Source organism: Micrasema longulum, unplaced genomic scaffold, assembly GCF_059751315.1.
Source record: "Micrasema longulum isolate JH-2025_06_02 unplaced genomic scaffold, ASM5975131v1 h1tg000452l, whole genome shotgun sequence".
Taxonomy (NCBI): Eukaryota; Metazoa; Arthropoda; class Insecta; order Trichoptera; family Brachycentridae; genus Micrasema; species Micrasema longulum.
Genome location: NW_028277651.1, coordinates 658,188 through 672,258, shown reverse-complemented (window position 1 = coordinate 672,258; position 14,071 = coordinate 658,188). Strand labels below are relative to the sequence as shown.

At 35.6% G+C, this 14,071-nt stretch overlaps 1 protein-coding gene across 1 annotated transcript in view; it reads right to left on the bottom strand.

Annotated features, from left to right (window-relative positions):
* Hel89B (histone acetyltransferase 1) overlaps window positions 1-14,071 on the bottom strand; it is a 54,677-nt gene that overhangs the window by 23,782 nt on the left and 16,824 nt on the right. Inside the window, exons 6-16 of the mRNA XM_088226630.1 lie at window positions 13,513-13,697; window positions 12,164-12,338; window positions 10,107-10,306; window positions 9,809-9,904; window positions 8,876-9,052; window positions 6,417-6,676; window positions 5,202-5,658; window positions 3,291-3,440; window positions 2,439-2,616; window positions 1,709-1,794; window positions 399-580 (exon numbers count right to left, since the gene is read on the bottom strand). Coding sequence (XP_088082756.1) covers window positions 399-580; window positions 1,709-1,794; window positions 2,439-2,616; window positions 3,291-3,440; window positions 5,202-5,658; window positions 6,417-6,676; window positions 8,876-9,052; window positions 9,809-9,904; window positions 10,107-10,306; window positions 12,164-12,338; window positions 13,513-13,697 — 2,146 coding nt within the window. The remainder of the gene's footprint in view (window positions 1-398; window positions 581-1,708; window positions 1,795-2,438; window positions 2,617-3,290; window positions 3,441-5,201; window positions 5,659-6,416; window positions 6,677-8,875; window positions 9,053-9,808; window positions 9,905-10,106; window positions 10,307-12,163; window positions 12,339-13,512; window positions 13,698-14,071) is intronic.

Here is a 14,071-nt window from a genome sequence, read left to right as displayed (position 1 = left end):
TTTAAAATTCTCAACTCACTCTTTGATGCGCCTGAACTACTGAGTTTAATAAAATTAAATATCCCAACTCGAAACCTCAGGCAAAACTAACTCTTTCATACCGATAACCATAGAACTAACTATGATTTTCATTACCTTATGCCCAGAATTCTTAGGTCTGCCAACAAACATATCAGTCTTGATTTCTTTGATAACAAGTTTTTCTTCTTTCAAACGATCACTGAATCAAATTCAATTATAAACACCTCTCTCCCGCTTCCACTCCCACCAAGTCTACTATGAACCATTGTGTCTTTCTACTCTCTTCTATAATAATTTTCTTTGTATACATATGTTCTTAAAAATGCCCATTGGGCGTATATATAAAAAAAAGAAGTTAATCAATATTGCAATCCAACCTTGTACAGGTGACCGCTATCTCGTCGAAGTATATGGGCTGCGTGAGACAGTGGTGCAGTTTGTCCACCAGCTCGGGCGGGGCCTGCCGTATAGTGGCGTCCAGCTGTGCCCACCGGGACACCACTAGACCCACGACTAGTCGCTGGAGGGCACTCTTGGATGACAGGTATACTAACACCACCTGGTTGAAAGGAAGACTTTCTATTTAGCGTGAGTTGGGGAACAGCGTAACACGGAGTACACAATAACAGTAATAATATCTCCTTTATTTTTCTTCATTGCAACACAGTTTTTTCTACAGCCAATGAGAATTCAATATCCGCCATCAATACACAGCTAATTTGATAACAGCATTTATGATTTTTTTAGTAATTGCAAAATATGGTTTTTGTTGGTGTGAAGTAGTGATTTAAAAAAATAAGTCATTTCATTGCTATTCGGAAATAGTGGAGGTATCCCCCCATTAAAAACAGCTGTTATTTTTTTTTTATTTGTTTTTTTAATGTATGTACCTTTGATATATATATTGTTTTTTAGTACAAATTTTTGACTAACTCTTCTTTTGACCAGTCTGTTTTTTGGTTGGCTGGAAGATATTGCTTATAGCAATAAGTCCGCCAAAGTACTATAGTAAATAAAATAAATAAATGTATCTATTGTTAATAAGCCGTTAAATAAATCAAACAAGCTTGCCGGTTATTCTTATTGAACTTTTTGAAATTGAAAGCAAATCATTTTAATATCCTCTGGGGCACCCCAGATCTGGGGTACAGTGTACCAAATAAGTGACTTATATTATAATTCACAAGTATGTTTTCGATTGTTTCTTTTTAGTAAAGTCAAGCTAATGGATACACTATTGCTTTACTGTAAGAAAAGTGTTTATTAAATAAATATAGATTAAAAAAAAAAAAAAATCTTTTGGTACACTGTTCCCCATCTGACCCTATTTACTATAACTGGATCTTCTTCTTCCAAGTCGGTCCCTCAATGCTGAGGATCGTGACCACCATGAACACTTCTGATTAGTCTGTTCCACTTCAGTCTGTCCTCAGCCCGACGAACCGACACATAAAGTTTTAGCCCCGTAGCCTCCTTTATTTGGTCAGTCTATCTATATGGGATTCTACCCCGGCTTCTCCTACCTTCAACTCGGCCAGACATTATTGCCTTTTCTAGATTGTCTGGCTCACGTCTGGCAATATGTCCAAAGAAAGACAGTATCCTCGTAAATATACGTAAATGCAACTAGAAGGGAAATAAATATGTCCATTTATTATACGCCAGTGCGTTTTACAGTGAATATTACCTTGACATAACAAGCCACAGGACTTTGGATATCCGGAGTATACACGATCCCAGGTGCAGGTTTGATGATATAGCACGATAAGAGACCTAAAACGAAAAACAATAATCAATTTACATGCTTTATTATATTTTCCTATGTTCAGGTGGATGAGGAATACAGCTGCGTGTGAAATAGAATCAGAATCCTGGACAAGTGGTTTCAACTCAATGGCTGCTATAGGTAAAATCCTGAAAAAAGAAACCGAGTAGATACGTAGTGGTTGGGATCAAGTGTCAAAATGCCGCGCCTTGAATAAAAAGGTTTAATATAAAAACACATGCAGCAAGCAAAAAGCATCTTTGTTTTAATGTTCATAAGGTTGAATTTGGAGTACATTGATATTGGTTAGGCGGAAAGTAAACAAGCCTCAAACGTTAAGAAAAAACATATTCGCCAGACATCAGAGTGAGTGAGTTTTGACCTTGAGGGAATATATTGACCATAATTCATTCAAAAGGTGAGTCAGATTTTATGGCGCCTCGTAGATAAAGTAAGAGGAAGGTAGCAGCGAGCACAGTATTCGTATTATCGTATCAACTTGTCGCCGTTAGTAGCTTCCGCATATTTGAGCATTGAGTATATACATATCTACTGACGTAAACTCCCGTTTTTAAAATAAATTTAGTATGATAGTACTCTGAGAATTTTAAGGGGTTTTGGATATTCAGAATGTATTATTTATAATTTTTACCAAGCATCCTGGCTGCTATACATCGTGTCCTGGTGACGTTTGCTTCCCTCACGCTGAGGGCCGTAGTTTCACTGCCCCCTACGTACCATTTTTGCGCCAGAGAGCACCCGTTGGTGGCTCCATCATCAGGCAGACCTGACAGCCCGGAAGTCAGAAGGGCATCTTGCATCACTTTGTCCTACAAACAAATATATCTACATAATATCCATTTTACGCCAGTGACTATTTTTTATGTACCTACATAATGTTTGATAATTTGTACTACAGAACATTGTAGTGCAAATTATGAAACGTCTATACAAATTCAATGTGATGCATTATATTGCTAAAGAAGCCGTATCTTTGGGGCACCACTAGTTAAACCTGAGGATAATAGAGCACTCGCCCAATACTCTAAGAGGTGTCACGTGAGCGTGTCTATCATTTTGCTTTTTTATAAATTGTTTCTTATTGGAGCTAGGACAATCCAAAAAGCCAAAAAAGTGCCCAGTTTTATCTGCCGTCTTCGGACGTACGGTACACAAATATGATGAATAATTTTGAAAAACGGATAAGGTACCGACACAGAAAAAAAAATTGAGCAGTTCAGTTTTGAGGTGTAGAAAATGGGTCAACGAAACCTTGATTTTGTCAATTTTAGCTAGGTATAATCAGTCCAATGTGTAGTTGTCTTTTTCGCTAAATATCGAGGAGGCATCTGCGAGAGAGTGACAGAAAAACTATATTCAAATACGTATTCATCAAATTTCTGACACCTCTTAAGAACTTGAGTTTGAAAGAGGAGATTTAGCAATGGATATGAAAGCACTCGCCCTCTCAAGATATTTACAATTTTGATCATGAAATACTCACTGCCATTAAGGGCTTAGAGTGAATGAGCTGAGCAGGGTCAAATGGTATTCTGGCTGGTTGCATCGTGAGGCAGATCCACGTAGATACATAGGGACACGATGCGTGTAGTAGAAGTTCTAGGCTCGAGTTCTGTACCAGGTTATTCCAGACCTAAAAAGGAAAATGATATAAGAAAAATGAAACAATTTTTCTTTGGTTAAGAACCACATGTTTCTAATAGCTGAGGTTATCTAGTGACATTTTTCTTGGTGGAATTGTATTTCCCGGTGAAAACTAATCTGATGGTGTAAGTTACAATAAAACCCGGTCACCAGTCTTTATATAAGAGGTCAAAGCTAAGTAAACACATTTTTATTTTTATAAAATAAATATGGCTAATACTGCATTGATACGACCCCCCTAAATGCCTAATATGTATTCTATTCTCAAGAATTTATCTGCCAATTGAAATACATATCTATCTTTTGTGACAAATTCTCTGAGTGTTGTAAAACACATTTTTTGTTTTAACAAATTTTTAATTAAAATTGTTCACCAGTGTCCAGGTTTTGTCGTGACCTACATTGTCAGACTATAGGAGACTTAAAAAAATACTGTTAGATAGTTTTATGTATTTATTTTTTTATACATGCATAGCACTTCTTCTTTGTATGAACACCTTACTGGGCACAACCCGTGTCGAGGCATCAAATTACATTATTTAATTTGTGTGTCTAGTTCCATTAAAACCACAGAAATAACATTTATTCTAAATAATAAACCAAATTGAATAGAAGGTTTTTCATTAACTCCTTTGATGTCTTGGGGACTGTAATGCAAGGCTGCTTTACCACGAAATGTGTTCTAAGAAAATTGGGTACGTTCGATTCTGTTGAAAATTCTGTAGAAAAGTTATGCTAAAAGTGTCAATCCAGAAATTAAATGAACAGGGCAAGGACTTATGTTTTCCTTCCTTTGGAACTAGTTCCAGGATGGCACTTGGTCGTTTTTACCAGCACTTCACGTTATATCTTGACCTGAGCACAGCAGGATCTTCGATCGATTTTTTAAAGGCTTGTTTTCCGTGTTGTTTGTTACAAGAGTTACAAGGTACAGCTTGTTCTTGACTTGCTGCCAGGAAAGGAAGTAACATCGGGACTCGGGAACTCGAGACAAGGACTGCCGGAGCCAAACGAAAGGGCGGTTTGACTAGAATACACACGAATCCAAAACAGTAGGTACCAAAAGTTATTGGCGGTCAAAACTTAAAAATGTATTATCCTTATATATCTTGATATTTTTATGTTTTTTAATTATGTATTTTTATATTATTTAATTTAGTACTTACTCTTATTTGGCATTTTATTTATAACTCCTATTTTTTCAATTTCTTAGAGTGAGTTTCTAGAAACCATATCTCAATTATCATTTCAATTTTGTTTTTAAATATATATTCTTTTTCTATTGATTTCAATGATGCTATTATTTTGTTCTTTTTTAATACTACTATATTTTACTATTATTTTTTTGATTTTAATTATACTACTATTTTGTATAGTTGATTATGTATGAATATAAATTTGTATAATTTATATTTTAATATTTGATTATCTTTTTTGCATTGTATTCTTTGGAATTTTATTATTTATTACTTATACCTTGTTTTTCTGGATTGTTATTCTATTGCATCACTGTCATTATAATTTAATCTAATTAATTTTACTATGTATTTTTTACTGTCAATTATTATGGTTTAATAAGTTCATTAAAATTTAAACAAGTGTAATTTTGAATGAATAAATAAATAAAATAAATATTGCAGTTCCACCAAAAAACATCAGTAGAAAAACTCAATCCAGTACTTATAAAAAAGTTCTCATACTCAAACAAGTGTTAAAGGACAAGGATTAAAAATATATAAATAAACAATACTTCTTCTGCTATAGTTTGAATATCTTGTAGATGTTCCACCATAACTCTCTGAAACACGTATCTCATGGCATCCTGCAGCAGCTGCCAACTCCAGCCGCAATCCTCGTCCTCTTCCGCACCTTCGTGGACCAGGTCGGCCAACCAACTAACCGTACATCTCACTGCTCCGTTTCCCTCAAACGCCTTCAGTTCCTCGTCAGCTTTAGCGACTAGTTTGGGGTAATCCTCTGTTTTGAGGCCCCCGTTTTTTGGTTTCGCTTCAAGGTCGGGTTCGGCTTTGATCACTTCCGCCTCGGAAGGTGGAGTCAGTTTGGTGGGTTGCGGCTCCGAGGAGGCGATTGTTCCGGAACACCTGGTGAGGGTGCGGAGTGTCTGGAGAGCCGCCCGGCGCACGGAGCTGGTGGGATGGGACAGGTACGGCCACAAACGAGGAACTACGCTCGCCAGGTATTTGGGCCTGGAAATAAAGTTACCAAAAACATTTCAAATGGGATAGGATCTGTTGGAAGATTATCCCAATTTGATATTATTCCACGAGGAAGTTCAGTGCTATGGGAAATTGATCAACTTGACAAACGATTTTTTGGAGAAAAAACAATGAAGTAAATAATGTGTACTAGATATTATAACACACCAGCAAAGGCTGTTTGCCTATTCTTCAGTAATAAAAATAGAATACAAAATATGCTACTATTATTACTTTCTTGTATTATTTTGTTTTTTTTTTACTATCTATTAATTACCGAATTGAATTATAAAATAAATATAAATTATTAATAACATATTGCCATGTACAATTAAATAACTTTTCTGCATTCCATTTCTTGACTTTTATAAATTTTAATTATTTGTTTTTTTTTTATTATTTTGCATATTGTTTTGATTATTTTATTTATTGTTTAATATGTTTATATTTGTTTTTGATTTATATATAGAAGAGTCCCGACTTAACACGGAATTTTCTAAAAAGTTGGGACATAAAAAAATTATAATTGTGCTATGATAAAATTGTGTATTTTGTGCATTAAATAAAAAAAAAAATATATATATAAATTCATTCAAAAGACAGAGCAAGTTGCTATTTTGTACAATTAAAAATATTCAATCATAATCTCAACCAATCGTACATAAAATAAATACACATTGTTTTCAGATTGAGGCGACGATGTATATTGTAACAAAATCGCCACATGGAAAATAAAAATTCCACATTACCCCAGAAGCGCATTGATCTCCGGCTCGTCGAGCAGCGCGGCCAGCAGCGCCATGTAGCAGCCGCAGGCCGCGGCCAGCTCGTCCCGCGCGGCCAGCAGCCGGCGCAGGCGCCCCACGAGCGCCGGCAGCGCGCCCGGCTCGCGCAGAAGCCCACGCGCGCCGGGCAGCAACGCGCTGGCCGCGCCCGCCGCCACGTCGTCTACAGGGTCCCAGAGTCCACGCACCGCCGGCGGGAGAGCCATCGTCTCCAGACCCAGCTCCTGGACGAGGAATGGGATGTTTCAGTACTGGAATGGCAGGCTAGGAATCGAGACAACCCCTATAGGCTTAGAGCTTTACCGCAGGTTACATCTCTAGTGGATCAACAGTATTATTTTTCCATGACAAACTGCCCGATGTTAGTTGACCACGATGGTTGCGCCGCATTTACTATGTAGGTTGCAATTTAAAATTACCCGCTGAACTTTAATAAGAATGTTACAATTCTCACTGTGGGTAACCATACTTTGTCTGTCAACAAAAGTGCATGTGAGTTTACGTGTTCGCAATAAGTCATTTGGATCCACCGCCTAAATAATTTCATTGTGCACGTTAAAAACCCATCATGTCATCGCCCGCATCACTTAATCAAGATTAAGTGCCTAGTTCACCATAATCATCCCATAGAGCCTGCTGCGAGGAGAACCTCTAACAATAAGGTTTGGAGAACACAGTATAAGGTGAGAATTTGTATTCGTTTACATTGGAGTTTAGCAGCATTATAAATAACTGCTACATATAAAATATGCAAACCAGTGACCAAGCATTCAAGCGCCTACTGATCATATGTCCAATTATTAAAATACAAATTGATTTGATACCTCATGGATGATAGTGATGTGAATTTTTACACCTCTGTCGAAATAACTGCATTAATAACTGAAAAATTATTTTTTCTTTTATGTGATGAGAAACTTTCATGTAAATTTTTATTGTTTTGTATTAAATTTATATAAAAATTGTATTTAGTAGTATTACGATACATTACATATTTTATTTGTACGAAATATTCCCAATCAGCAAAAGTGCAGGTATGAGGGGATATAATATATAATGACACAATAGTTTTAATAAAAAGTCGATAAAATAACATCACATATCACTCATCACATGTCACACTGGCTTCAAGAACTGTATTTTCATGTGTTTTTTAAGTATGTGTGTATATGTTTCGTATATTTTTTAAGTTATTAGAAAGTGAATTCTTCTTCTTCTTGCGGTGCCTGCAAAGTGAATTATAGAACTTTATTGCTGTATACACAAAACTTCATGTTAGTCCTAGGTTGTTTGCAAGTTAAATTATTTGTATAAAGTTTATATTTGAAGCACTAACTTTGTGGTTATTCATTATAATAAAATAAATAGAACAACTTTGTTTTTAATCACTAATTTTTATTTTTCACCGACCGGTTTCAAAGCAAACAAGCTTCTTTGTCAAGGTTTACGTAACTAATGAATTGATTCCTTTTTATTTTATTTCTATCGTGTTCACTAAATACTATACGTGAACCCAATAAATCAAGTGGTTTTTTCTTACATGGGTGGTAATTTGATATCTTTATTTTCGAAGTCCACGTGTAGTATTTAGTGAACATGATAGAAATAAAATAAAAAGGAATCAATTCATTAGTTACGTAAACCTTGACAAAGAAGCTTGTTTGCTTTGAAACCGGTCGGTGAAAAATAAAAATTAGTGGTTAAAAACAAAGTTGTTCTATTTATTTTATTATAATGAATAACCACAAAGTTAGTGCTTCAAATATAAAGTTTAAACAAATAATTTAACTTGCAAACAACCTAGGACTAACATAAAGTTTAGTGTATACAGCAATAAAGTTCTATAATTCACTTTTATTTGTAATTGTAGTCAAAATTTATTGTAATTGTAGTCAAAATTTTATTTCATATTTGTCTTTATATTAATATTTTTCATCTTAAATATTATCTTTACTTTTTCTGTGTAAATTAATTTGTCTAAATTGAGCATTTTTATTATTTTTTTTGTAAATCTGTAGTTCTAGTACAATTATTAAAATTAAATGTTATTTTAAGTGAAAAGTTTACTTTAAGTTTAAAATCATTGTTCTTTTCTTGCATTTATTTACTACATTGCGACCATATTATTAATCCATATACAAAGTGCGGAGTAATATTTATTTATGTTTTTTATCTGAATAAACTAAAAAAAAACCTTAATATTCCCATTTAATTTTTTTTCAAAATTGATAAGTAAATAATTAAAATTAAAATAAAACCATCGTCGCAGATCAAAACGTACCTGCCTTTTTTTGTACATTCAAAGTTTCTGTCTCAATATGTATTTGTGCTTTATGCAATATACCAATTGCTTAATTATTTTCTGGTGATTCTTACAACTTGCATGTTGGGGGCAGTTAGGGAAGTAACGAGTCAAGGAATACCTGGTGCACGGCTATCAGGTACTTGAGTCCCAGCAGGGCTCCGTGGCGGGCCTCCCAGTGCTGCTGGCGGGCCAGCAGGGACAGCAGGCTGCTGACGCGCGCTGCCCCTGCGGGGCCCAGGAGGGAAGCCGCCACCCCCAGACACTGCGCGCATGTCTCCCGAACAGGAGCCACGACCTAACCGAGGTATATAACGAGTGATTAATTATATGGGTGCGAATCCTGGCACCTTACTAAAGCTTAAAACTTCAAAAATACACTAAAATCAACACATCAGCAAGAATTGAAGAAACATGGATGTTTAAACATACGCAAAATGGTGAATGTTACACAGTGTGTAAAGCCACTTTATTTACATTTAAATTTAGATTGAAGTATCACTATCTAAATATTTTAGTTCCTTTCTCCTTCTTCTTTCTTTCCCATCCCCTCTCCTCTTTCCATAGTGTAGTGTAGATTTTTAGTTTATTTTTGTTTCAAGTTTGTATGATTCTGTATTAATATCTAGAATATGTCCATATACTTCTTATTTTCTCAAACCGAATTGTTTGGGTAGGTAGAAAGAAATTTCCTCAAGGCAATATGTCCACCCTTGGTATGTATATGCATTTAAATTGTTAAATAAGTAAATGACAGGTCATAAGACCTGTAAATGCTTAGACTTCCACATTTCCTTCTCTAAAATATTCTCCATCTCGGTTGCAATATGTTAAAATACTTAAATTAGGAAGCTTGAATAGGAAAACTTCAAACACTGACCATTATTAACCTATTATTAATCAAGTTTATAAGATTTTTTTCACCACTAAAACCAAGCATCTACAGAACTTTCTCGCTAGTTATCAAGATGTGTTTTATTTATCGGTTATCGGTAGTGAGGGATATAATAAAATGCGTTATAAGTTTGTTGCATTCGTAATAGAATCAGCTTACCTGATCAGAAACAAAGTCTCCAAACCTATCCAGAGCGAGAACACACAGAAGTCTGAGAGAAATATCTTCCAGCCAACCGTGGTGCATTTCTTGCATCTATAAATGAACACAAACATAATATAAATGTTAATTGAATATATGTATGTTCTATAAATTGAAGCTATGGTAGTCGAAACGAGTTTAGCCAACATGAGATCGCCCAAAAAATATGAAATACATCGACGGCGAATCCCAATTTTTACATTTTTATTTGATAAAAATAATATTTCAATAATAAATGATTAAGAATTGGTGTGACCTGAGCTGGCGTGGCGCCCCTCTCCTTGCCGGCCCCGCGGCCGTGGCAGCGCAGCAGGTCGCGCAACGCCGTGGCCGCCCCGTGGCGCGCCTCCCACTGCGCGCTGAACAGGTCTGCGGCCAGCGCCCCCGCCCAGCCCTCCAGCGGCCACCACAGCGCCTCCGGGCCCCAGCTGCCGTCCGCCTCGGGTACCCACTCCCCTATACACACGGGCACAAATAAGCCTAGATTAGTTTCTTTTTTTGCACCATAACAGAGCAAAAGACCTAATATACAGAGTAGAATTTAAGGAACGGTTTATGTGTGAGGCAAGTCTCAGTCATTACACCACGGAGATCATCAGTTTAGTTCGATCTGGTCCACTGCTATAAACAGTTTGATTTTGATTTGAACTTTTTGTTACTATATAGTGCTGTGCCTGAACATCGTACAATATGCAAGACCGACAACAGAAGAGAGCTCCGAAGCAATATCTTTGATAGGCGGACAATAACTGCAAAAGTGTAACTTTTCATGAGAAAAAAAAACATTATTATAAACAAACAAACAAAACAAACCATCACGCCGTTTCCCTATAAGGGTAGGCAGAAAGGATAGAACGCTACATCACTCGCCTTCTCTATATATCAACATCTTCTCATGCACGTGCGCTGATTATTCTGACTTTTGTATTGAGTATTTGTTGGATTTGGTAATCATGTATTTCTCCGTCTTCCTCTATTTCTGCATCCATCAACATTCGCATTGTAAATATTAATAGCCGTTTTTTCGATTTCCATTCGCTCTACATGTCCAAACCAACGCAGAGCACCTTTCTTGATTTTGTCAATAATGCTTATAAATATATTTATTGAATTATAAACCTAATTATTTAGCTACAGAACTCATATTTTGCAAAATGGGTTATTATTTACAGATTATTCATTTGTGTAACCACATTGGAGTAATTTGTACAAATAACAGAAATATTCGGGATATACTACTTGAACCATTAAAGATGGGATAAAAATGAATCTACTTATATTACTAGAACTACCTTATACCATTTGTCAACAATATTTTGAGTTTGTCTAAATTTTTGTAGACAATGACTGGATTCAACTCCCTGGGGAGCTGTTAACATTAACATATTACAACAGAGATGAAGAACATTTAAGAGAAGGTAATATAGAAGTATAGGAATCTACAGGGCTTATGACCTGTCATTGGATTGTTTAAGTGGCCACTTTACACACTGTGTAACATTCACCATTCTGCCCATATTTGAATATCTATATTCCTTCAATTCTTGGGCAGAATATGGGCAGAATGGTGAATGTTACAGGGTGTGTAAAGTGGCCACTTAAACCAGCCAATGACCGGTCATAAGCCCTGTAGATGCCTAGACTTCTATATTACCTTCTCTTAAATGTTCTTCATCTGTTGTAATATGTCAATATACTATTTGCATCACTCAATGAACGATAGAAATGAGCGTATTTATATTACTGAGACCATCTTGTACTATTTGTGCCACTGAAAATATGACACAAATGCGCATACCAAAACCAAAGTCCAATAGGAACAAAGTTGTTTATTTATGTTTCGAGTAGTCGTATTAGTGTACTGTTAATATCATTGATGCAAGCATACACAAGGAACATTATCTCATATAAATCGTAAAATGAACAAAAATGCAGTTTTACTGTTATCTGTCCATCAAAGATATATGACTTTTAATCTCTAATGCTCTTGGTTGTAAATTATTCTTGCCATTTGTAAATTTAGTGAAAATAATCTCATGTTATCCTAATTGCATATTATTATAATTATATTCCAAATAAGTGTAAGAAAATAATACAAAATCGGGATAATCTAATACCGATTCATATCCCTACAATACCATTTAATTAAGCCAGCAATAGATATTCATCGCTGACAGCATGTCGACATGTCTGAACATGGGCCTGACACAGAAGAAGCGTAGAAATTGTCAGCCAACAGAGAACCCCGCAAAACCTTTTTGTGGACATCATAAACTAAGGAGCCAAGGGGTACAGACAGTATTTTCTACTAACCAAGTACAGGAGCACTCTCGTCAATATCAAGCTTGATTCTCTTCCTGTCCGGTTCCAGAGCAGGGGAGCTGCCGCTCTCGTCCGCAATCCGCTGCTGTCGCGCCTTGCGTCGAGCCCTGTTCATCTCCCGAGAACTGAGGGGAACTCCCGGAGAGACTAACTCGCCCACAGGCTTCTAAAATAATCAATTTATATTAAAAAAATTACAATAACTTTAAAAAAATACATATTATACAGTTCTTGTTCAAATATTTTTTTTATTAAATGTTATAAAATATTTGTATATAACCACTTACCGACTTTTCTATGTCTACCGGTTTCGAGACGTACTCATAACGGTTATGATTCATTTTATCTTCTTCTCTCTCTTTCTTTCATTTTTCTGTCTCTTTCATACAATATTTTATAATATAAATAGCAACGCGAGTAATTATAAGTTATTTTAATTCCTGACGATGAGGAAGTAACCTCAAAACCGGTCAAAGTATAACTCTAAATTAAAGTGGTTTATACACATTTATAAACATATAAGTGTAAAATGTCATACCACAAAGTGAAAAATATTTTTGATTACAATAATAGCCTAGTTTTAAGTTTAAAACAGTTTATATTTCTTTTAAATCATTGATTAGATCATTTTAAACATTTATTGACACAAATAAGATGGAATTAATAATTACAACAATAATTATAGACACTACCTTGCTAAAAGATGTCCATTTGACATCCGGTTACCACGTAGAAGTGTCAAGTGTGGCATTGAAATTATCGTTATTTTTGTAATATTTGAAATCATTTCATGTATTTTTTTCATCGAGTGACATTATTCAAGGATGAAATTGGTTTTAGTTTTTATTTCAAGTTTTTGTAAAAATCATATGGCATTTTAAAATATTTTTTTGTATAAACTGTATGTCGGCCTCGTGGTGTGATGGTCAGTGCGTTTGCCTACCATGCAAGAGGTCTCGGGTTCGATTTTCGACATGGTTGATATGAAATATTTATTTAAAACAGTGTTTACACACCAGAATATTTCATAGTTCCTGGACTGGTACATGAAGCGTAAGACTGATCACCTTACCTTCATGTAACAAAAGTGATTAAGATTTTCTGCGATTGGTGTACCAATCCAGTGCCCTATGCACCATTAGGTGTGGAAAGGGAATGATGATAAGTTCTTATAATGTAAGTTACACTGTGATCAGGAAGTAAAGAAGTATTTATTTTGTACATTATTTGTAACAGCCAAAAGTATTTTGTTTGTTAGCAAGTCAGAGTTAATTATTTTGTATCTCTGGATTAGACACTCAAACAGAAAGAGTGATTCTTGAAGAAAAATTATTACAAACCTTTGCAAAGAGTTTTCCTGGAGACGGTCCACTGGTAGTGGGAGTGGAGGGTGCTGATGTGGACTGGTACATGAGATCCTCGTTGGAGAACACATCGGTCATATCCATTCCCAACTTGGAGGCCATGTCCAGCCCCAGGCGGGCGTTCAGCAACTGGCGTTGGCGAGCCAACTTCTCGCGCATATCTGAAACATTTATTAAATTTCTTAAATTTTTACAGCCTTGCATAATTAGTATATTTTTCCTGTTATTGTGCTGCGTGTTGTTCACAATATGGCAACTTGCATTTTCAGAGTTGATGTGATGTTCTCCGTGCACAATATTTATCATCATTTCTCTATCGGCTTCCTGTGGTGGATATCCAGCGTAATTATAAATATTTTAAGTATGTCTAAATGTTTATTCGCTCCCTAGAGAGTTAAAAAGATTGAAATTTATTGCAACAGAAGGGGAAAAAGTATGAAAAGTATTTTCAGGCATTGCCCAGTAGTTGAAATAATTCAGCCAGATGAATCTCACCAACACAAATAAAGGTGTCAACTCTTTTACTTTACAAAAG